This window comes from Kogia breviceps, chromosome 1 (assembly GCF_026419965.1).
Source record: "Kogia breviceps isolate mKogBre1 chromosome 1, mKogBre1 haplotype 1, whole genome shotgun sequence".
NCBI lineage: Eukaryota > Metazoa > Chordata > Mammalia > Artiodactyla > Physeteridae > Kogia > Kogia breviceps.
Window position 1 is genome coordinate 105,251,432 of NC_081310.1, and position 23,551 is coordinate 105,274,982.

Consider the following 23,551-nt stretch of genomic DNA (forward strand, 5'->3'; position numbering starts at 1 on the left):
GGGGCTCCTAGCCACAAAACCTTTCTGTGTCCTACATTTCTTTTATTACAGGAAACAGCCTTCATTCAGCCTCCATGACCTTCCCTGAGTTCCAATGGGCAGATCCAAGCAGTTGTTAATTAGGGAAGGGAGGGGATGTGAGACCAGGGAGAAACAGTCAAGAGCAGCCTTGGGGCAAGGTCCTGTTTACCCATTAACCCATACACACAACAATATCTTTGAACTAATTTGCAGATACTTAAACCCCCTCCAGGTGGGAGAAGTTAATGATTAACAATGGTATGCTGCACACAAGCATGTAGACCCCAGACCAGTTGGACCTGAAGGTTGATGATGCTGACTCATACTTACCTCCCCACAAACCCATTAGAAGAATGTCCATGAGCTGATCACACCCTCTTTGAACAATTACTATAAAACTTCTATCTTCTCCAAGGGGGGGCACATAGTTTTTCGAGGCAGGAGTCACTGTGTTCCCCTTTGCCTGGCAAAGTAATAAAGCTACTCTTTTCTACTTCACCCAAAACTCTGTCTCGAAGATTTGATTCGGCACCGGTGTACAGAGAAGCTGAGCTTTCGGCATCTCAAGGTCATTTACAACTAGTCTTTAGCATCTTGCTCATACATAGGAGGCAGATTATGTAGTAGATTGTGTACCTGCTCAGTATACCATATTGTTTCCAGGGGGGTGTGATTTTGTAAATAAGGAAGTTGGTGAGATCCCAGGATGGCCCATGGGATGCAGAGGGTCTTTTAGCTGCCCAAAGAACTGGTCCAATCTGAACCACTGTGATCCCCTTCCAAACATTCTCCAGTCGCTCTGACTTCCATCAGGATAGCCAGCATTCTTTATTCCTCTACCCGAAAGAAGAATTAATACCTGGGAAAAAAAAAATCAAACTTAATTTTTTAAATTTAATTTTTAAATTTAATTTGAAAAACACAATACACAGCAGAGAATTATTTCCTCCCCTACTGCTCTTTCACAAAGGAGACTGTGTGGTAAATGGAACTGAGATATTTGGCTAGGATAGATCCTGAGAAAAGAGAGGCCCAGTTAGAAGTGGAATAGACAAAGTCTGTCAAAGAAGGTTCACCTCTCTTTTAACATAAAAGATCCTTTTAGATAATCTTAGGAATCAGATAAAACATGTGCAGAATTTCTGCCATGCAAACAGAGACTACTGAAATTTTCAGGCTGACCAATTTATACTGACCTGGGCCCCAAGTAACTAGAATAAAAAGATGTTTTTATCAGAAAGATGTGTTTGCCTGCTTTCACTAGACTACCTATGTATGTATTTACAAACGAATATTTTCTTAAATGAGTTTTATTATTATTCTCAGTAACAGCATCATGGTTAAGGGCTCTTTGCTGACTTTTTGCCTTATGCATGTGTATCTTTTTATTCTTCTGAATTTCCTTCATGGCAGGATCATTCACTGCACAATCTTGGGTCCGTGACATTTAAATATTACAGATGACCCTACTCTGATCCTGGTTTAAATGTGGATTTCTGAGGAATTTATAACTCCTGCATTCAAACCAGGTTTAACCAGGTACAAAGATACATTTATATATAATATATAGCTAAGGCTTCCAACAAGAAAAATACGACTAATTGGTTCCTTGAAGACTGATGCTAGAACTGAGAGAACAGATCTCTTTAAGTCTTACTTGTAATCCTGCCTCCTAAGATATTATGATCATTCCCTCCACTTTCATCGCCAGTAAGTGAATTCCCCATCATTCCCCATTTTTTATTGCCTAAAAAGTCTTTAATGAGGGTCAAAGGCATTCCAAGCTCTTTTTTGTGTTCTAAATTTCTACCGGAACTGAATTTTCTAGAGAAGTCTGAAAGGTAGAAACGTGAATTTTCTGTTTTTTTTTCCTGGCCTTACTAAAAGTGCTTTAACTCCCATGGTGATGAAAAAGAGTAAGTAACATCTATTTTGGGAGTAATGGACAAGTCTTTGGTTATATTTATTTTCTGATTTCTGTTAAAATCACAGAGAAAATTAAAAGTTTATTTCCTTTAGCTCTATCAAGGTTGGGAAGAATCTTCTCAGTCAATTAACCACTTCTCATATAAGACAAAGCTACTCTGCGTAGCTTTGAAAATCACCAAGTTATTGTTGAGCACTACATTGAATGGTTTCCCAGAGTCCAATTTATTTTCCTTATATTATGATTTTCATCCTTAATTCCACATGCTCAGTGTAAGGGAAGTCCCTCGGGGCCTCTCCTGAGGGGTGGGGTTAGGGCATGGGGGTGAGGGTTGCAGGAGAGACATCTGATTTAGGTTTTGACTTTACAAAAGACCTCACATCTAGACTCTTGATGTTATTTTTAAATAGGATTATAAATTGGTTAGTATATTGTTGTGCTTTGAAAAGTGTTCGTTCTTAAAACACAAATGTTTAAAACACAGCATAACTTTTATAACTTTATTGTGGCATGTCTTCATTTTTTGAAATGTAGATAGTTGCCCAGGACTCCACTCACCTCTGAAAGGCCTCGCTGTGTCCAAAATGATATGGCAGCTGTGGCATATTTAAAAAGAATACTAGGGTCAGAAAATCTAAATTTAAACTTTAACTGCCTCTTACTAGTTGTGTGGAATTGGGCACATTATTTAACCTGTGTTGTCTTTATTTTTCTCATCTGTAACACTAAAGCCAAACTCTTCATGTTTACCCAGGGTTACTGTGAAGATTAAATGAAATAATAAATGAAAATGTACTTTGTAAACTATAACGCACTACACATACACAAAGTAAAATACATTAACTACATTTCTTACCTTTCTATAATTTAAACTGCGTTGTCAGGGTGTGTGGTTCTTTGCTATTTAAATCATCTGGAAACTTGACTAGTAAAAGAATGGAGCCTTAGCCACTCTTGAGACAATTATCAGTGGAAAAACGCTCAATAAATAGGTATCATTGCTAAGGACTTAGTCACTCTGACTATCCTAAACACTGCCTGAATTCAAAAACTACAAGTCAACAATTAAACCACAACTGTCAGGAACAAAAATCCAAATAAATAATTTTTAATTATGATACATTACTTATTACAGTAAAAATTGGCATTTTCCCCTTCAAAACCAGAAGCACCAGTCTTAGAATTTATAGTATGAATGGTATTTTAAGTGAAATATAGCATAATATTATGTGCAAACATTATTTTAGTACAGAACATACTTTCTAAAAGTAAAGTAATTTCACACACTGAAATCTGTTAGAATGGAAATAAGTCATGCTGAATAATGAAATAAAAACCCCCATGACTTTCAAAGTCCACTTCAAATGAAACATGGTATGCTGCCGAATAGAAGATACATGAAAAATTAAAAAGCTTGACTATCTCAAAATAGAGGGACTTCTTACACAAATATGACTTGCGTAGAGATTTCTTTTCACATGGTCTCAGTGATTCTGTGAGAAACTGAAGGGAATGTTTTATTTCAGAATTAATTTTTGTTCATTGGTCATCATTTTTTATTGAACACCTACCTACTCTGTGTGAGGCTTTGTTATAGGTGCTGGGGAGACAGAGAAGAAAGACACAGTCCTGCCCTTGAGGAGCTCACAGTCTAGTGGGGGAAACAGATAAGTTGACACTGATTTTTAAATTATAAAAATGATTAGACAACTTGATAAACTTTTTTGTCATCAAACACACTTTGGGTGTTATGAATGGATGGTGAAAAGGGACGATGTCCAATGCAGTGAAAGACCATCTGCTTCAATATCATGTGACTTCTGCGAAGGCAGTGATGTGGTTCTGCAAAAAGAAAAAGGAATTACAAAGTCAGAGCCCTGGGAAAACTGGCTTTGTAAAAGATTCAGTGCTTTTACAAATAATCATTAGCCTCATATAAAACTGTAGCCCAGGTATGTTTAAACTGCAAAAGCATACAGCATTATTCAAATGAGTTGTACATATTATTACATAAATTTGGCTGCTAGTTATATATTTTATTCAAAATTATTAATTAACCAAATAGAATAAAATGTTATACCTGCCTTATTCAAAATTAACACTGAAATTTGGAGAGATAAAAATGGCAATGCCAGGCATGTTAATATTCTGTTCAGCGTTAATGGAATTTTAATGCTGCATGTTGAAGTTTCAGATTAATTGCTCCCTGTGAGACAGATGGCATAGAAAGAGTGGTGAAATGTTCAGACTGAAATGGCATTTGCTAGTTGACAAAGATCTCCTTTAAACACTTCATTTTTGATGCATGAATCCAGACTACAGACTACAATCTCTGTTGTTTACCTCAACCAGAAAATTCTTTAAGGAGGTTTTCAACTTTGTTGTTTGTTTAAGCAACTGAATTGTGTACAAAGGAAGCCTGTGGAATGGCTAATATTTAAATGGTTTCAGACATGCAACAGGCCGTACCATGGCTGCTGAAATACTGCAGTGGAAAATCGACATGACATAATTAATCATGCCACATATAGGTCATGTCAAGTGCTAACTTAAGTGACAGGCCCAACCAATAACAGCAGCATTATGGAAGGGCTTTACCATCAAATTACCTGTTTGGAATGTTTTTCATAGGAGCTTGGACTCTTTATAAGTCAAAGACATCATAAATAGAATTTCACGTAATGAATGCATGCCATGAGATTTCTTCCATGTATGTGTAGCACTTTTCAAGTTAAGGTATTTTAAATAGCTAAAACATTTTCTGAATGTATGTGAATAAATTAAAATTCCTTTTCACTGAATTGAGGCATATTAACCACAACTAGAAGGATATTACGAACCACAGCTTAAGGCATTATTTTCTAGGTGTGACCCACTTAAGCCTAGAGAAAAACAGTATCAGTAAGAATCAGTAGTGAGCAGAGCATGCAGACCCTTTTACTAACTGCTGACAAGACCTTAGATACTTCAATTTCCCATTAAAAAAATGCATGATGAAAACGTTGGCAAATTCAACAGTTCATCTCTAAGTTTTCTTGAGTTTTCCTTCCAAAAGCACAAGCATGACTTCAGGACAAAAAATATTTGTCAGTGTTATATAATGCACTATGATTGAGTAAAAGCCATAAGAACTGTGGCAACAGTGCATCATAGTTTTATTTCCAGTGGCCCCATGGGGACTTGAAATCTGTGAACTGAAATAATACAATTTGATATACAGTGTTTCAGTACAAAACTGACAGGAGTGCACTCCTCTGGACAGGACCTAGCACATAGTAATTTCTGGAAAGATGTTAAGATATAAATTGAAGATTAATCGATCAGTGGCAAATGGAGGGTAGGGAAAGGGTGAAGACATGACAGTAAAAAGAAAGGAAAGGAGATTAAAACAAGGGAGAGAAAATGGATGCTGTTCCAAAGGCCACTGGCCTAGATATCAGTGTTCCCTTAACCTAAATAATAAAGTGTCCACAAGGTTCATTAAATTTGCTGAAGAGGATCCTAAGTGAAGGGGACAACCATCACTTTGGAAGGTAGAACGGAAATGTTAAAAGACCTTAATAAAGCAAAGAAAGTATCAGAAACAAATCACTGATAATCAATGCAAGGGAGAACACAAGCAGAGTAAGAAAAACCAAGGGATAGGTACACGCTGGAGAGAGTGACAAAGAATGTGCAATGACTGACTGCAGGGAGAGCATATAAATTATCATCTAAACCTGGACATACTGGGGGAGAAAAGGGATGCTAATCATACACAGGAATGACAGGCTTAAACTGGGGCTGTCCCAAATAGGGACACAAGGTCACCTTAGAAATGAGACATTGAATGGATAACTGTAAGTGTGCTCTTGAGAACCAGGAAATCCTGGATTCAGTCTTGCCATTCAAAAGCACGTTTTGGTGACCACTAGATCTTCCTTTCACTGCCCATAAATTCTGAACGATATTACCCCTTTCTTTATGCTAAGTCATTACCAGGTTAAACTTCAAGGGTAAACAGCTTGTTTCCAGACTGACTCCACTTTTAGATCCCACGGCTCTGGGGGAATGCCTGCTTTTTCCAATTAGTACCTTTTCACTTTCACATCACAGTAAAGTTCTAATCTCTGAGTTGATTTTTCCTATTTGACTGCAATTAGAAGGGCTCTACTTGGGGCTTATCATTTAGAGGTGGTCATTAGGTAAACAGATGAAAATAAATAACAAAGTGACTATGCAAAAGGAAGAGAAAATAAAGGGGAAATTTAAAGACACATTCCAAGTACATTAAAGGAGCATACAGAGAGCACAGGGGCCATCTGTTTATTAATTTCACTAAGAGCAAATAAACCCACACCACAGACTGAAAGAGATGGACCTTATATCTCAGTATGCTTTAAGAAATAAGATGAAAAAAAAAAAAAAGATGAATTCTCATCTAGCACAGGAGCAGTTTTTCCCTGAAAGAATCTAGAGAAAGGACAAACTAATTACTTAAAGTCCTTACCATCTATAAGACTCTATGATTCTATATTATAACAAATTATACCATTTGAAATATTCAAATGGTATAATTCCTATGCAGGAAGTTATGATATTGCTCATTTCATCACCATTTTTCTCAGTAATATTTAAAACAACAGAATTGCACTTAATATTTTCAGATCACTTGTCTTGAGGAATGGACTCCCTATGAGGCAAACTAGGTGACAAGGATTTTCCCCTTTTAATCCGGCTGGATTCTTAATATGCAATACTAAATCTTATTAGTAGATGATAGTGCAAACACTCAACAGGCAAACCAAAAATTCATGCATAGAAGGTTAATTCAGAGTCACAAGAAGAAAGTGGTCATATAAATCATCAGTGCAATTATACATACAGAGGATTAGAGTGGCGATAACAAAGGCTGTGTCCAAAGAGTTGAAGATTAGAATATGCTACATCCATTAGAAAGTGTTCATTCAAGTCCACAGCAAATCAGTGAGCAAAATACTGAATCCAGTCCTTGAGTGCAGAGGTCCCATGGAAAAGCAAGAGCTTGTTTCTGAAAAGTAGTTTTGGATTCTTAAATTTGATAAACTCTAAGTCTCTAGCATGTCAATTTTTGAAGCCTTAAGTTCTATGTGAAAATTTCTGTTTTCCTATTTATTCTATACCCCCAGTTGTATAAATTATGCTTCGGAATTTTAAAAAGTTACTTAAAACAAAATTATCATTTACTTATGACATGAAAATTTGGTGATGACTTGCCACCTGACAAGATCTGCCACCTGCCATTTCTCTTTGAGAAAACAGAGGGAGATGCAAAATGAGCACCTCAGGTAAGAAAACAAAAATAGTCCCTACTATTAAGGGCTATTTTATTGAGGAATGCTAATTTCCCATTAATGAGTAAAAAAAATCAGTGAAAAAACAAAATATACTTGAATAAATATATTTAAAATTTTATATGGAATAACAATAACAACCCAAACAATCTAGTATCTAGATCCCTTTTCGTTGTAATGGAAACCTGCACAAAAGGACACGGTTTCTGTATTTGCCTTAGCTTTGCAACCAACTCCAACACCAGTGCGCTCCAGCGCACATACGTTTATTGCCTTAATTGAAGGTGTTCACAGTGGCTGATTCCCATTATCCAGCTGAAGAGCCTTGCAAGACAGCCTTTAAAGGACCTTCCCTGTGAATTTTCTTCTTGACCACTCTCAATAGGTTGGATTTGGGACACCTACAAAATGTATTTTATATATTATTTCAGTGTTTATTTAAATATTGACTGACTTACTTGGATAAAGTGCTATTCTATTTAAAGTTCTAGGCTGTTATATTGCTGACCAAATGCTGAGGTTAAATGTTGTTCCAGTTTCTTTCTTTCTGGATGATTATAAACAGCTTTTGTTTTTTAACAGGAGGCTATCAGCAATCAGCTTTTCCTCTAAAGTTAAGCATAAAATGGGATCTGTGCATATGATGTCTAACTCAATGATTTGTGTCCTCGGCTCTATTAGTAAGGAAGCTGTGTGGCACAGTGGACTGTGCAGTCAGGTAGTGTGAATGTCAAGTGTTTGAAGGTGGGCTCCGTACCAATTGAAATTTTCACAAGCAATTTAACCTTTCAGAGACGTAGCTTTCTCATTCGTGAAATGGAAATAATAATACTTATTCGAATGCATTTTTAATACGATTAAATGAGATGATATGCACAAAGGTCCTTGTCTCTACTCAAACATATCATTATATCAGTGGTTGTCTGTAAAAGCCAGAGAAACAAGATAAAAAAGTAAAAGAAAAAAAAGAAAAAGAGAGAGAATGAAGTCAAGAAGATTTTTATAATTGGTTGGAATTTCACAGTGCTATAGTCTACAATTCTAATATCCAAACAAACTTTAAAACCCAAATGTTTCTGGTAAAATTGGTGCAAACTCATTTGGTGGTAAAAAACAAACTTGAATAGCTGTGAGGCAATTTGTACTCTGTTACGCTGCGGAAATATCCATCTTTGATTACAAAGTGATGCCCAAGATCCTGCTTGTGTAACAGAATACATAGTATTTTTCCCTAAAATATAAAATATTTTAATCCTGAAAAACATCTAGCACTAATGATTTAGGATAAGGAATCATGGTCCTATAATAGTCAACAATTATTACAGACACAACCTACATTTTATCAGGGGAAGGTGGATGGATGTCATACTCCCAAATATTGGCTATCTTTATTTTGCTATTTGCTTCCTTCCTTCATTCACTATGTCTCTTGATGAAGGCAAAACAGGTAGGAGAAGAGAGAAGGAAGGAAAGCAGTAGCATATGAAGTGTGTGCTCTTATACTCTACTTGGTCACATTGTTTTCCTCCTGGTAGGTTATGAAGTTGGTGAGTATTTTAGAAAAGAGAAATGATGTTAGGTCCATATTAGAAGAAAGTATTAGAGAATTTCAAACTTGAGACTATGAAACATTGTAAAGTTCATCTAAGCAATTTCTTGTTTTAAAAAGTTGGGGATGTGAAGACATAAAAGATAAATGTGATAGAACCAGAGTTCTCTCAGGAAAGATGACTTTTTGGGAACTATTTCTTTTTTTATAGTGGCTCTGTTTCAATTCAGAGTTTTATATTAGCTCAGACTTTTGTTTCTTCTCAGGAATTTCCTTTTACACCAGTCTGAGAACCACTGCCAAAAGGTACAGAAAAGTGACTAGTTAGCAATGTGAGCACTGCCAGGTATATACAATCAATTCTTTCTTAAAATATTATTTCTCTGGTAAAAAGAATATTGCCTAAAAGAGCAGTAACCCTGAATGATTCTCAAAAAAAAAAAAAAAATCTCTGTGTTTAAATACTTCTGGGAACAGCTGCACATTACTTTCCTTGCTTAGAGCTTCACGGGGCATAAGGTATTGAGAAGATGTGTAATAAACTCTTGGGTTTCACTGTAACTCAATGTTTCCCAATGCACCAACATGAAACTCCAAGTAAGTCTATTAATACTAATGTGTTTATGGTCCTTAGTGAATGTGGGTATCCCTGGACTCTATCCAAAGTTACTTAGCTTCCCTAACTCTAATGACCTGTCCAACATACTTTTAGCCCATATTCACAACTATGTTCTCAATCATCAACCCAATTTACCTCCTTGCCTACCTCCCTCATACTACAAAGTTTCTTTGGCCATTTTAGAAATTTCCCAACCAATAACTGTTCATCTTCTCCAGCTCATCTTGCTTCTTTTCAATTCTATTTCTATTACGTTCATTCTGGACCCCATCTGAACTCTCTTTAATGGCATCCTCAAGTCTCTTGCCCCAGTGCTCTTACCTCACTTGCCAAATAAAAACTTGGTGCAAGCTGGTTCCTCTATCTGGAATATTTTTCTCTCCTTCTCCCATGGCCACCAGTCCTTCAGATCTCTACTTAGAGGATGTTGTAAGCATCGCTAAGTTTGGATGGGTCCCCGTTTATGTGCTCCTCTAGCGTAATTATCATCACCCTGCTCTGAATTTGCTTATAAAATTATTTATAAAATCTATAAAAGTACAGACTCATGAGACTGTAAACTCATGAGTTCTGGGAAAGGTACCATAGTGCTGCTTATTTGATATTTGTTACGTTTCATATATTACAAACCTAATAACAAATAAAATTTTACTATACATAACGAATGATGGTAAAAAAGGTAACTCACCCATAAATTGTACCCGTGCCTTCTTTTACACTAGTATTTTAATCTAACTAATGGCTTCTTATTTATTTTCTTTCTCTTTAACTTTTTAAAACGCATTATATTTGCTAAATAAGTAGCCCAATGTTACTTGACAGAGAAGAATCAGAGGATGTGGGTAATGAATCAAGTGCATGATAAGTTCTTGTAAAACCAGGAGCTGATTAAAACTCCTTATTTAAAAACTTGCCTATTTTCAGAAAGAGGTACCAGTCAATAAAAATCTGGATGAGCTACATCAAGAGTAATTTCAGAACCATTCAAACCCATAAGGCCCATTAGGCATGACACAGATACTTCAGAAAAATTTTGTAAAGGTAAACATATTGAATATATTTACCATACAAACCAACAATCCCATTCCTAGGTATTTATCCAAGAGATTGAAAAATATACATTTACACAAAAACCTGTGCATGAATTTTTATATCAGCTTTATTCATAATGGGGAAAAACTGGAAACAGCCCAAATATCCTTCAATTGGTAAATGGATTTTTAAAAATGGTGGTACATCCTATACAACAGAATACCACTCAGCAATAAAAAGGAAAAAGAGAAAACAGGTAACAACATGAATGAATCTCAAATGCATGACTCAAGGTGAAAGAAGACTCAAAAGGCTACATACTATATGAGTCCATTTATATGACATCCTGGAAAAGGTAAAACTATAGGAACAGAAAAAAGATAGTGGTTGCCAGGGGTCGGGGGCTAAAGGAGGGGTTGGCTATCATTTTAGGGTGATAGAAATGTTCTATAACTTGATTGTGGTTATGATTACATGATGGTAGGCATTTGTCAAAACTCACAAAACTATATGCTAAAAAGGGAATTTTATAGGATGTAAATTATGCCTTTAATAAACTCCAATTTTAAAAAGTAGTACCATTAAGCCACTCTATGAATTAAGTCTAAGGGCCAAGTGGTGACTAGAATTTGGTTTGTCAGTTATTGAACTATTGTTTCAATATTTGTTTCAGTCACAAAAAGGGAAATACAAAATAAGGAAGGTATTCAAAAGACACAAATTAAAATGAGGTACTTCATTTATTTTTGACCTATAAGATTGGTGAAGATTGTTAAGAACAATATTCTCCATTCTTGGTTTGATGTGAATCAAACCAAAAACCTTAAGAGTACTCATCCTCTTTTTTTCCAGCATTTCCACTTCTATAAATATATCTTAAATAAGTTATTAATTGAACTTACAAATATATCTATTTTAGAGATGTTTACCCTAGTATTGTTTATAATTGTGGGAAACTGGAAGTGGAAGCAGTCCTCTGCCTAACACAAGTAATGATTAATTTATATGGTTTAAAGCTTTTCAATGTAATTCTATATTGTAATTCTATGTGTACAGCACAGTGATTATGATTTGGAGCTCTGCAGTGATAAACATGGAACATAAATTAAAAATGGAAAAAATAGTTCTGTATTCCAATATAACCAATGCAGGTTATGTGATCTTGGGCAAATTACTTAACCTCTTTAAGTCTTCTTCTCTGTAAAATCGGAATAACAAGCTACACTCAAATAATTTCTGTAAAAACTAAAACGGCATTTTATGTGTGATGTTCTTTGCATAATTCTGGACACATATTAGGTTCTCACTGAAGATTAGCTTTTACAGTTATGCTTGATATGATTATATATTTATTGATCTGTGAGCATACTCATGATATACTGTTACATGAGCAAAAGCTGGCTACAGAAGGGAGCATCCACGGAGGTCCTGTACCACACACAAACTCAGACACATACTCATGGGGCCTCGAAGGCTAGTTTAAGAAAACATGTCCAGTGATTACTGTGGTAGGATATGGCTATTTCCTATTCATTACTGTTTTGCTTATCCAGATTTTCAAATTTTAAATAATGTATATAAGTTACTTGTTGCTCCTTTAACAGAAACAACAAAAACTAAATGTTGTTGTTTCATAAGACTGGGAATGGGGTCATTGTTTATTTTCCTAGTTTTAGTCAAATAAAACTGTATTTTCTCTACCAAAAATGTTCATAGTGTCATGGTGCTCTGGACTGATTCTGAAGGCTGCCATAGTGTCTCTAATAAGACAGTCTACCAAAAGGGAACCAATCTGAGAGAAGAGGGGGATGAATGGGTAGAAGAAGTTTTCCGTGTGTAACTAATGATGTGTGCACTAAGAATGATTTTTTTAATCCATCATTGTCTTATTTTGTCCTTAACTAATGACTGCATGAATCATATAATTTTAAAATGCAGTCATCAACTCTATATTTATTCATAAAATGAGACGAGAGAGCTTGTTTATATTCAAAAGTAATTTACTGAAAAGATGCCTTTATAAAAGGCCTGCTAGATAAAAATAAAAGAGATTAAAAAAAATCTGGCTTTTATTCTTTGTGTAGTATATTATTATTTATAAATAGTGTGGAGAAATAAATAATGAATATATGTAAGTACAAATAGGAAAAATGACATATGGCAAAGTAATATCAGTATATGCTAATTTTTCTAACCTAAAACGTTGATGCCTGGCTGGAATTTTTAAGCTTCCATTTTCAATTGTCTTTTTTAAGCAATATTAAATTTAACAAATGAGAACAGAGTACAGCCTGTAAACATTGATTCACTTCAAATATTTTTCATAAGTGCTCAAAGCTTAGATTGAGAAAAAAGGCCTAAAATATAAAGATATTTTGTTCACTAACTATTCCAATATCTGATCACTAATACAGTTGTTTTGACAAGGTCCTATGTAACATTTACATTACAGTTCAGCAGCTCTGTTAAACAAAGATTTGCATTATAGAAAAGTAACTGAATCTTAAATAGATTGCCATTGTTATTCAAGCGCAACATTTTGAAACCTCAAAAGAATTTATCACAGAGAGCACCGTAACATATAATCATATTTGTCTTGGCAAGAAACCACAGGATTGTTTTGTTGTTGCTATGACACTAATGTATGCAACATTTTATACTATAAGATTTTCTACCACATGTGCTATGTATGACATAGACGATCTGTATAAATTTTTAAATCCGTGAAATATATCTGTAAGGGTATCCTATCCTGCAATAAAATGAAAATCCTATTAAGGGAATCATTATTATTACAGGAGGGAACTAACTAGTGTTAAGCACCTACCATGTGCCAAGAAGTTCATTTGGGATCTGTTAATCCCAACAATTACTCCACAAGGAAAACATTATTTTATCAATCTTTTTGGAAAAGGAGAAGAGGAATAATTTGTCTAACCCCGCCTAGTTCTAATGTAGACAAACCAAGCTTCAGACTCAGGACTGCCAGCTGCAAAAGTTTGTTTCTCCAACCTCCACCCCACCCCCACTCTGCCTAAATTTCAGCTCAGGCTTCACCTTGATTTCTGTGATTTTATAACCTGCAAAACAGTCAATGTAAATGTCAATGCATGGGCTTTCCTGGGTCACCGTGAATTCCCTTAGAATTTTCCTATCTATATAGTTTTCCTTCACAGTTGCCATGGGAATTAAACAAAACATGGTAATTTCTATCTGTATTAGTACACACTCCTTATGCCATTTCTATATTTTTCAAACTGTCATCACTGGTTACCACTTTCACTCATTTGATGCTTCTGTTAATCAGGAAGTGCTTTCACACAATGAAGCTTCTTGGGTAGTACAGGTTAGTGAAAAGTCCCTGACCCAATGTACAAAACTGTAATCTTGTAAATTATTCCTAGCATTACCTTCCCTTTCTTGTTGTTGGCAAGGAGGAATTACCTTTGGTTTAAATGATTAGCTCACATAAACCTAAGAAAAAATGATGCTTAGGCTTAGGTGGAAAAGAAAATTTTTTTCTCAAAAAGCATTTCTTATACCTGGCCCTATCCACTAAGTGAGTTCTTAAAGTGATCTCAGATGAACCAACCATAAGTGGCTATAGTGGCCTGTTCTATTTGCCTTAATAAAACTACGTAGATTATCAACTCCTCTCAGATTTATTGGAAATATTCCATTTTCTATCAAATCCCATCTATCTTTACATTTATTTTTGAATATTTTTGTTCCCTTGCTAGATAGTGAGTGTCCATTTCTTTAGATTTGCTGTTCGGCACCAGTTAAAATTGATAATGCATAAGCATACATCATTTGTATGTGCTTACCTATGCAAATCTGAACGGTAGCATTCTGCCTTAGAGCGAGAACAAACAGGGCAAGAGGGAAAAAACAAAAGCACTTAGTGTTCTGTTTCTGAGATGAATGCATCTTGACCCAGGAGGATCCCTGGAAGAAAGGAAGCCAAGGCGCTCCTTTTCCGCTAGTTATGGCCAAGAGAAATGTCTGAAGAGAGAACAGGAAAACTCCATAGATGAAAGGTCAGCAGGTTTCTTGAGGTGGGTAGGGTGGAGGGATAGTTTTCTTAGTGACACCCTGGTCAGCAGTTAGCCCTTTTTCACTGTAAAGCACTGGTATGGTTAGATAACCCCTGCATATAGACCGAATGCTTGTGTGCCCCCAAATTCATATGTTGAAACCTAATCCACAACATGATGATATCAGGAAATGAGGCTTTTGGGAGGTGATTAGTTCATAAGGGCGGAGTCTTTTATGAATGGGATAAGTATTCTTATAAAGACCCTAAAGAACTCCCTCACCCCTCCTGTCACGTGAAGACACAGGGAGAAGATGGCCATCTATGAACGAGGAAGTGAGCCCTCACCAGAGACTGAATCTGCCAGTGCCTTGATCTTAGACATCCTAGCCTCCAGGATGGTGAGAAATAAATTTCTGTTATTTAATAAGCCACCAGTCTATAGTATTTTGTTATAGCAGCCTGAATGGAGTAATACAACTCCTCTGATCAGAACCAACACCTGACCAAGAGAGACTTTGCCAAATGATGCCTGGTCACTCAATATGGCATAACATGGCTGTATTGAGGTCTGGTCCATGTCATCTTTATCATTTATCTGGATTTTTACAACAGCCTCTCAGATTGGTTTTTGTTTGATTTTGTTTTGCTGCAGTGTTGCTCTCCTTCAATTTATTCTCCATTCTGAACACGCCATTTCCTTCCGTACACTCCTTCATGGCTCCCCTTTGCTTATAGGGTAAGAATCAACTTCACAGTGTTGCATAAAAGACCCTTCACAAATTGTCATCAAACATGACGGACAGTACTTTTCCATATACTTCTTTTTCATTTGCATTTAATCTCTAATGATGTGCCTATTCATGAACTTTGCCCAGTTTTCAGTTAGGATGTTTTATATATTACAGACATTAACCCATTGGCAAGTGTGTAGTTTATACCTTACACGTTGTCATTGGCCTTTTTAAACTGTTTTAAACTACTCTTGATAAATTTTATTTTAAAAAATGCTTGAACCTAAATTTTTCTAGTCAGCAACGCAAGAATGAAACAGTAATAGAGTCCCTCCTTTATAAAATCTGCAAATTATCATATTTTGACAATTTTATTGGCATTATCTAAGATTTGTCTCATTTTGTCATTGCTGTATTAACTTATTTTGTTATAGATCTTCTCTTTAAATGAATTTTATAATTTTGCCCTGTTTCTGTCACTGCATTTACCACAGTCAATTCTAATTAAGTCTATATTTAAATGGTTTCCATTTTTCCTGCCAACTTATTCATAATATGACTTTTCTCAATTTGAGAGCTCTAGATATTGGTGTTTGGCTCAGTTAACCGGTAAATATCTTCTGGTACGAGTAAATATCTTCTTTCATGAGTAATATAGTTCCTGAATTCTTACACATGTGGTGCTTTATGATTATCTTAACACTTAAATGACCTTTTGGGTGGGAATAGAATTCGTATGTCACCACCTTTTTCATGGAAACTCAGAAGACATTACTCCATTTTATTCTGGCATCTAATCCTATAGAGGGAGAAGTCTGAGGCTAGCATGCTGTTAGTCTTGGGTGGTATATTAGTTTTGTGTGTATTAGTTTTCAGTAGGTACACTGTATTATAACCTCAAAAGCTCAGTTGGCTTCCAACAACAAATGTGTGTATATACCTCCTCATACTACATGTTGGTGGTCAGGTTCTACGGATCTGCTCTAAGCAACAGGTTGGGTGTTGGTCTGCTTTCCATGACTTCCCATTCTGGGACTCAGGCTCTCAGAACAGCCCGTATCTGGAACACAGCCTTCTGGAAGAAGGCTCAAGAGCAACAGGGTGGGCAGAAGCTCATGATGGCTCTACAAGTTTCTGGTTGATGGGCTATCTATCAGGTTCACTCACATGTTATTGATCAAGTCCAAAATAACTGGAGCAGGAAGGATACTCTGCCTATAGAAGAGGGTAGTTAATAATTGGGAACAACAATACCATCTACCACAATATTTATAGAATTCTTTCTTCAGTATTGAAATTTGAAAGTTTCACTGAGAAATATCTAAATTCTGGTATATATTTTAATTTTCCCTTGTATCCTGTTAATGCTTGCAGCCTAAAGATTCAGATATTTATTTGGAAGGAAAGTTTCCTTATAGTATTTATCTGAATATTGCTATAGCTTCATTTGTCCTCTTCTTTAGCATCTATAGTGATTCACATGTTACTTTTCTGTGGTATATCCTTCATATCTATTATTTTTACTCAGATCAATTTTATTCTCTTGTTCTTTTACTACAAATTCTGAAACCTGTCCTTAACGTAACTGATTTCACTTTCTCCATTGTGGATTTTGTTCTTTATGGTTTCTAGTATTGGTTTTAATCTCGCCATGACATTCTTTTCTTACATTAGTTTCCTAATTGTGCCATTGTGTCAGCTATCTTTCATCTCTCATTTCACATATTTTCTTTAATTTCCTTGACAGTAGAAAGCAGATATTATCTACAATGAATTTAATTATCTTGTAATCGTTTTTTTCCTCAAAAACTATTCTATCTCTTAAAATATGTCTCTCTTCTGTATCATGAAATCGTTTTAAAGGATTTAAGTAATTGTCCTGATTATTTATACTTGAATCAGAATAGATTTAGTTCAGTTTATCTTCCTAAACTGAGTGGGAGAAGATTCAAAGACCCCTTAACTGTTTTCTTGAATAGTCAGTGAATCCTTTACCTAGATCTTAAGCTGGAGAGCTGGAGAATGTAGTTTTATAATATCATTTTGATGATTTACCAGCCTGAGAGGAGTGGGAGAAGCTGAGGCCATGGACATTTCCAGGAAGGTCACTTGATTTCTATATGAAACTATATGGAAGCTATAATGAAACTATTGCTATGGTTGCTGAAATATCAGGACTGCTATTCTGTTCAGCTTAAACTCTACTACAGCAAGATGGCATAGTCCTTGGAGGCAGCTTATTTATTTTTATTTTTTTACCCATTTTATGGTACCCATTCAGTTCAGGAAAGGGTTCTTTCATCTGGCACGCACCCATATTAATGAGAAGCCTGATCAGAGGAAAGCTTCTTGCCTGAAGGCTTTCGTTTGGTGTGTACTTTCCTATCTGCTAACCCTGCTTCAACACGGTGTTGGTCCAAGGTGCTGAATTGTGCTCTAAATATAAGTCTTCTCATTCTCTTAAAGGTCACTCCTATCTCTTGTCCTCACTCTTTGAAATTTTGGAGGTATTACTGGGACCATATAGGATTTTAGCCACTTCTGCAACATTTTTTTTTTTTTTTTTTTGCGGTACGCGGGCCTCTCACTGTTGTGGCCTCTCCCGTTGCGCAGCACAGGCTCCGGACGCATAGGCTCAGCGGCCACGGCTCACGGGCCAAGCCGCTCCGCGGGACGTGGGATCTTCCCGGACCGGGGCACGAACCCGTGTCCCCTGCATCGGCAGGCGGACTCTCAACCACTGCGCCACCAGGGAAGCCCACTTCTGCAACATTGAAGTTCTTTACTGGCAAAGAAAAATTTCAATTGTCCTTTGGTGACATCTATCAAACTGGATCTATTTATACCATATCTAGTAGAAATGCCTATAATTTTACTCTATCTTGTTTTCTCTCTGTGACACAGCTATTAAGATATTAACTTCTACTTTACTCTTGCTAATATAGGAGAGTAAAGCTAATGAATATGTAAATGTTTCCACCTTCATTTCCTAGAACGAGAGGCAGACTTTTGGTTTTTGTACTCCCGAGAGTAGTTAATGGTGTCTTTGTGTTTTTGGAGACCTCCTGAAGCCAGCACACCTGAAGATTCTGTTTGGGATGCGTGGGCCCTTGAAGGCAGGAGCCAGAAAAGGATAAGTTTGAACGGGAGGAGTGGTGTGACTTGGCTCCCTGGGGCCTTCATTCGGTGGGATTTTGTGGCTCCTGCAAATGAGAGGCACCTATACACAGCTCGTGTCAGCACCCCAGGACAGATAGGACCTGAAATGGAGATGACTGCAGGTGTGCCAAGGACAGTTGGGCCCTGGGCATGATGCATAAAGGCATGCAAGCTACAACCAAGGTCTCCGTGCTCAATTTGGCAGAGAGAAACAAACCAAACACTCTCAAAAGGTTTGTGGGAGTCATAAGGAAGGGACACAGGAATTTAACTTATTCCAGGGGAATTTTTCCAAGGGACTTTGCTCAATCAGAACATATCAACAGTCAATATGAGGAAGCATAACCAAGACCTCCTTAGACAGCAGCTGAAGAAAACTGAATAATTTTAGAACACTATAATTATTTTAGTTATACAATTTTTCATGAATATAGCCTCATTACAGGAAGATAAAGAGAAAATGGGAGAGAAAAGAAAGAAAGGAAGGAAGGAAGGGAGGGAGGGAGGGAGGGGAGGAAAGGGAGGAAGACAGAGACAGGAGACAGAGAATCAGGCCCACTATGTCAGCTGCTCTCAGACCGGTGTCTGTAGGTACCCTTCCCCCTTCTCTCTCCCATCTACATGCTCTTTTCTTTCCTACTAGAGAGAAATATCTTGTGCGGTGTTTTGCACAACTGGCTTCATTATACACAGACACATTTTATATATATCAACTTACAAAAATTTTACAACATACTAGAAAACTTTCCACATCTTGATTTACCTCATCCATTTTAACTGTTGAATAGTAATAATAATTATAATTCGTAATGATTAAGGGCTTCAGAGGTGCCAGACACTGCTCTAAAATGCTTGACTATTATCTTATTGAACTCTTACGACTATCATTCTATGAAGGAGAAAACTGAGTCACAGAGCATTTAGGTAAGCTGCCCAAGATCCAAATTGTCCATAATTGCCAGCAAGTCTACCTCTAGAAACTGTAAGCAGAAGTACCCCATCATAATGTACTGGATCCCATTGTAGGAATGTATCACAACTGATTTAATAATTCACTACAGATATACGTTTAGATCTTTCATGATTTGATATTACAAACTGCTGTAATAAAGTTACTGGTAACTTAAATAAGTGGACATTGACATATGATAGGCTACTTTCCACAGATGATTAATTCTTTTCATAAAACCAAATGTAATGAATGTTCAGATTTATTTAGCCTTCAGAAAAATCATGACTTCTCCTCAAACTGTGGTAATTAACTATATGACAAACTCCCTATAATTAAGGGATAAATTGCTGGCATTTTATAAGCAAGAACGTTCGCATGCTGTAATTACTCTGTAGTGTACCATTTATCAAACGTACTTTGAACATAAGAGGTTATATAAGTACATAACTTCCAAAAGAAACACTTTGCCTTCTCCATGTAAAAGTGACAACCAGAAAATGATAGTTTGCTATAATAATGCTAAAACACTAGGCCATGCCTGTGGACCACACTTTAACACTGGGCCTCCTTTCTCTCCTCAGAGGGCCAGCTTTAAGGATCTAATGTCATTCTCCAACTATCAATTATTAAGATCAACTTAGTGGGGAGCGATTTGCATTCACTTGTTTCCCACTGTGAACTATGATGAAAAGCAATATATTTACTCCAAACATTCCTTATCACAGAAAGAAGAGAAAGCTACTGTGGGCTTCCCTGAAGTGATGGTCTTCCTCCCTTTCTGGTTGATGAGCTCAAATACATGTCCTCCCACCTGCAGAGCTCCTGGGGGAAGCTCCTGAGACTTGTGCTCTTCCTGTGGTCTATGTGAGTGAGGGCAGCAGACCACAAACTGTGCAGACAGCGTTCTGCCTTGCAGACAGGGATGGAGAGAGCAGAGAGGGAAGTTGGAGCTCGGCGGGGTGAGTGTAAATGTGCTAGGTAAGTGAAGGGGAGAATCAAATTAGATTCCAATCATCTTTATTGCCTCACTACCAGAGTGAAGACAAGGCACATGAATTTGTCATCAACAAAAATATTAATGAAAGAAAAGTTAATAAACACGGATCTCTTGCAATCTATGGATTCTAATAGAATATTTTTGCTTTCACCATCTAACATCTTAAAAGTCACTATAAATAAAAATGAATTTGCATAAAATCAAGAACAGAAATATTTTAATAACAATATACATAATGATGTCATGGTATATAAGAATATCTGGCAATGCTAGTAGACCGCTAAAGAACCATTATGCAAATAAATATGTTAAAAAGCAGAAGACTGTGATTTTTGTTCAAGTTAATATATTGAGAGGTATATAAAATAAGACTCTATTTTTTACCCTGACCATTTTCTTCAAAGTATGTTTAAGATCTCTTCCTAAATTCTACTGTTTTCTATATTTAATTTAAAATTAAACAAGATTGAATTTTATACATATCATTCACTTAAACATATATTTTATCACATAGGCATGTGTCTTGGATTACAACATTGTATAATTTTTCTTTGCTGTTTATCAGTGATATGGACATTTGCAAACTGCTTAACAACTACTTGGAAATTCAGTTTTCTTAACTGTATAATGAGGAAATTTATTATAAGAGGGCATCAACTAAACCACTGTAGAAAAAAGATGAAAACAATCCAATGACTCAAAGAGAAAAGGAATTTGTTTGTTTTTCAGGACCATCTAGGGTATGTATGTGGACTGCTCCATGAGCTCATCCAGAACCTAGGCTGTTAAGGAGGGTAGGTCATCTTTAAAAATTAGACTATTCCAGTCATTTACCTTTTCCATTTGGCGAGAAGGAGTACAGAATGTCCAGGACAAGAGTTTTCAAAGAGATGACCCAGAGGTTGTTGCACCTACCCTTTTGCTCACATTGCATTGGTCTGAACTTGGCTGCATGGTCACACCTAACTGCAGGGGAAGCTGGGAAAAAGACTACAGCTGGGCAGCTGTGAGTGTAGCTAAAATTGGAGTGGGAAATTTCAGTAACTAAAAGGAAGAAGGAGAGAAGGAATACTGGTCAACTATTAGCAGTCTTTGCCACTAATAATACTCAGCTTTAAAAATTGTTGTAAAGAACAAGATTCTACTTGTAGAGCACAGAAGTGTTTTTGTGGAAGCAATCAGCATAGGAGTTGACACATTCTGAATGATCACTAAATGCTCATTGCTATTTTATTACCATCATCATCATCATCATCATCATCATCTAGTGTCTCTATCCTCATCTAAATGCTTGAATTCCTTCTGCAGTATCATGGATAAGTGATTATTTAGCTATTCTTGAATCCCTAGAGTAAAAAGAAATTTCATTGCCTTTAAGGTGGGAATTCCACTTTCAGAAAGTTGTTACTACTTACCAGACATTATTTATCTTTCTACACTTTCATTTCTTTCATCCTAATTGTGATCTCTGAGGCCCCAAAGAACAAATCACAACCCTCTGCCATACAACAGTACTTCAGATATTCATGGGAAGCTATTGCTTCTTTCTTGAGTTTTCTTTTCCTATAAACTAACCATTTTTGTTCCTTCCAGTCTCTTATAATCCATGATTTTGAGTCCACTCACCATCTTAGACATCTATTTGCTCAGTTAACAAATATTTATTGTCACCTTTTCTATTTTATCAACATTCACCCTTAAACCATGTCGCCAAGGGCAGTACACAGTACACCAAGTTGGTCTGAGCAAAGCAAACCATCAAACCCCTCATTCAGGATATCATTTTCCCTAAGTGGGACTTACAACCATATTAACTTCTGGAAGCCATATCATGCTGTTGACCCAAGTTGAATGGTAGACTACTATACTCTCTGAGCCTTTTTCATTTGTGCACTTAACCTAGACATACCCTACCCTACAGGAACTTTTTTAAAAAGTCCAAATACAAAACACTTCCTTTATTTCTAGTTAATTGTATTTTTATTGTACTCTTCCAAGAATTTTTATTCATTCATCCAATGTATTAATTATCCCTCACAGACTCAGACCATCTAAACCACCAATTAGCATGTAACTGAACTCTTCATCTAAGATATTGATCAAAATCTGGACATGGACAGGGCTGAGGAGAAGCCATTAGTAACCCTCTGAGCAGTCATTTAAAGTCTCAAGAAAAGTTATTGTTATCTACCTGCTTCTCTGTTCATTGCTATGCCCAATGAGGCCTTGACCTGCCATTCAAAGTGCTACCTAGTCAGGCTCCCTTCAGCCCAACCCAACCCCCAGTTCCCCACCTGAGCAGGAGAGCATGACTGGTGATTCCCTGCTGCCAGAACTTTATACAATGAGGTTCAACAAATATTTACTGAGCCCTGATTATGTGCCAGTTGTTACACTAAGCAGGTTCTCATATAAGTGAGGCATGGAAGAAATGGAATATATGCTATGAAAAAATGCTTATATTCTCAAGTAAAACTATCTTATTATTTTGCCCATGTGTGGGACCACTGCATAACATTCCTATCTTGAAGTTATGGCAACTTACAGAATGCATCCCATGTACAGACTCAGCTTTTAGCGTGAGGGATTTGAAGAAATGTTTTCCATGTGATATGCATTTTTCTAAGATGTTGTATTCAGTCACTAAATTCTTGCTAAATACCACATTAGACTCTGAGCTTGTTTTAGTAAATCAAAAATGACTGTGTAGGAACTCTCAAGAGTAATTATTCATTTGCTCTAACAATCACATTTAGAATTTAAATTATGAATCACCTGTACAGATGTTACCTTTTCCAAAGGACTTTCTACTCGAGGAATGCTGATCATTGGCATCTGGGCCAGATTATCTGTGTGTATATGCTCATTTTCTGGTTGTCTTCCTTTGAAATTATTTACCACACACACGACCTAAAATTTTGGGAAAAAATACAGTTAAAGCAAAGCCATGCTCCTTATAACTATGACCCTTGTGAATAGTCTAATAAATCTAATCATAGTAATAAAGTATTAGAATTACTAAAATATTACATGTCTATAACTTTACATCCAGATTTATCTTGTGTAAATTTTAATGGTTAATCCAGTGCAAGCATGTTCAAGAACATTCATCAATTAATATGTAGCCCAGTTAATAATGACAATTTTATTATTCCAAAATTTTCATTAAATTAGGTTATAGTCAATGCTCAAATCAATCCAAAAATAAGATCA

The 23,551-nt window shown here is 36.3% G+C and overlaps 1 protein-coding gene across 9 annotated transcripts in view; it reads right to left on the reverse strand.

Annotated features, from left to right (window-relative positions):
- Window positions 1-901: 901 nt before the first annotated feature.
- The window catches only part of PLPPR5 (phospholipid phosphatase related 5), a 124,052-nt gene continuing 101,402 nt past the window's right edge, over window positions 902-23,551 (reverse strand). For 4 of the 9 annotated variants that reach the window (XR_010841795.1, XR_010841793.1, XR_010841799.1 and 1 more), the window contains 3 exons: window positions 23,129-23,248; window positions 6,813-6,977; window positions 3,041-3,790 (listed from right to left, as the gene is read on the reverse strand). Coding sequence is in view for 5 of the 9 variants with exons in the window: in XM_067040362.1 (XP_066896463.1) it covers window positions 3,758-3,790; window positions 23,114-23,248 (168 nt within the window). In the remaining 4 variants the exon portion in view is untranslated. Of the gene's footprint in view, window positions 3,791-6,812; window positions 6,978-23,113; window positions 23,249-23,551 lie in introns of all 9 variants that reach the window. The other 5 variants (XM_067040362.1, XM_059072900.2, XM_067040339.1 and 2 more) reach the window with 3 other exon arrangements.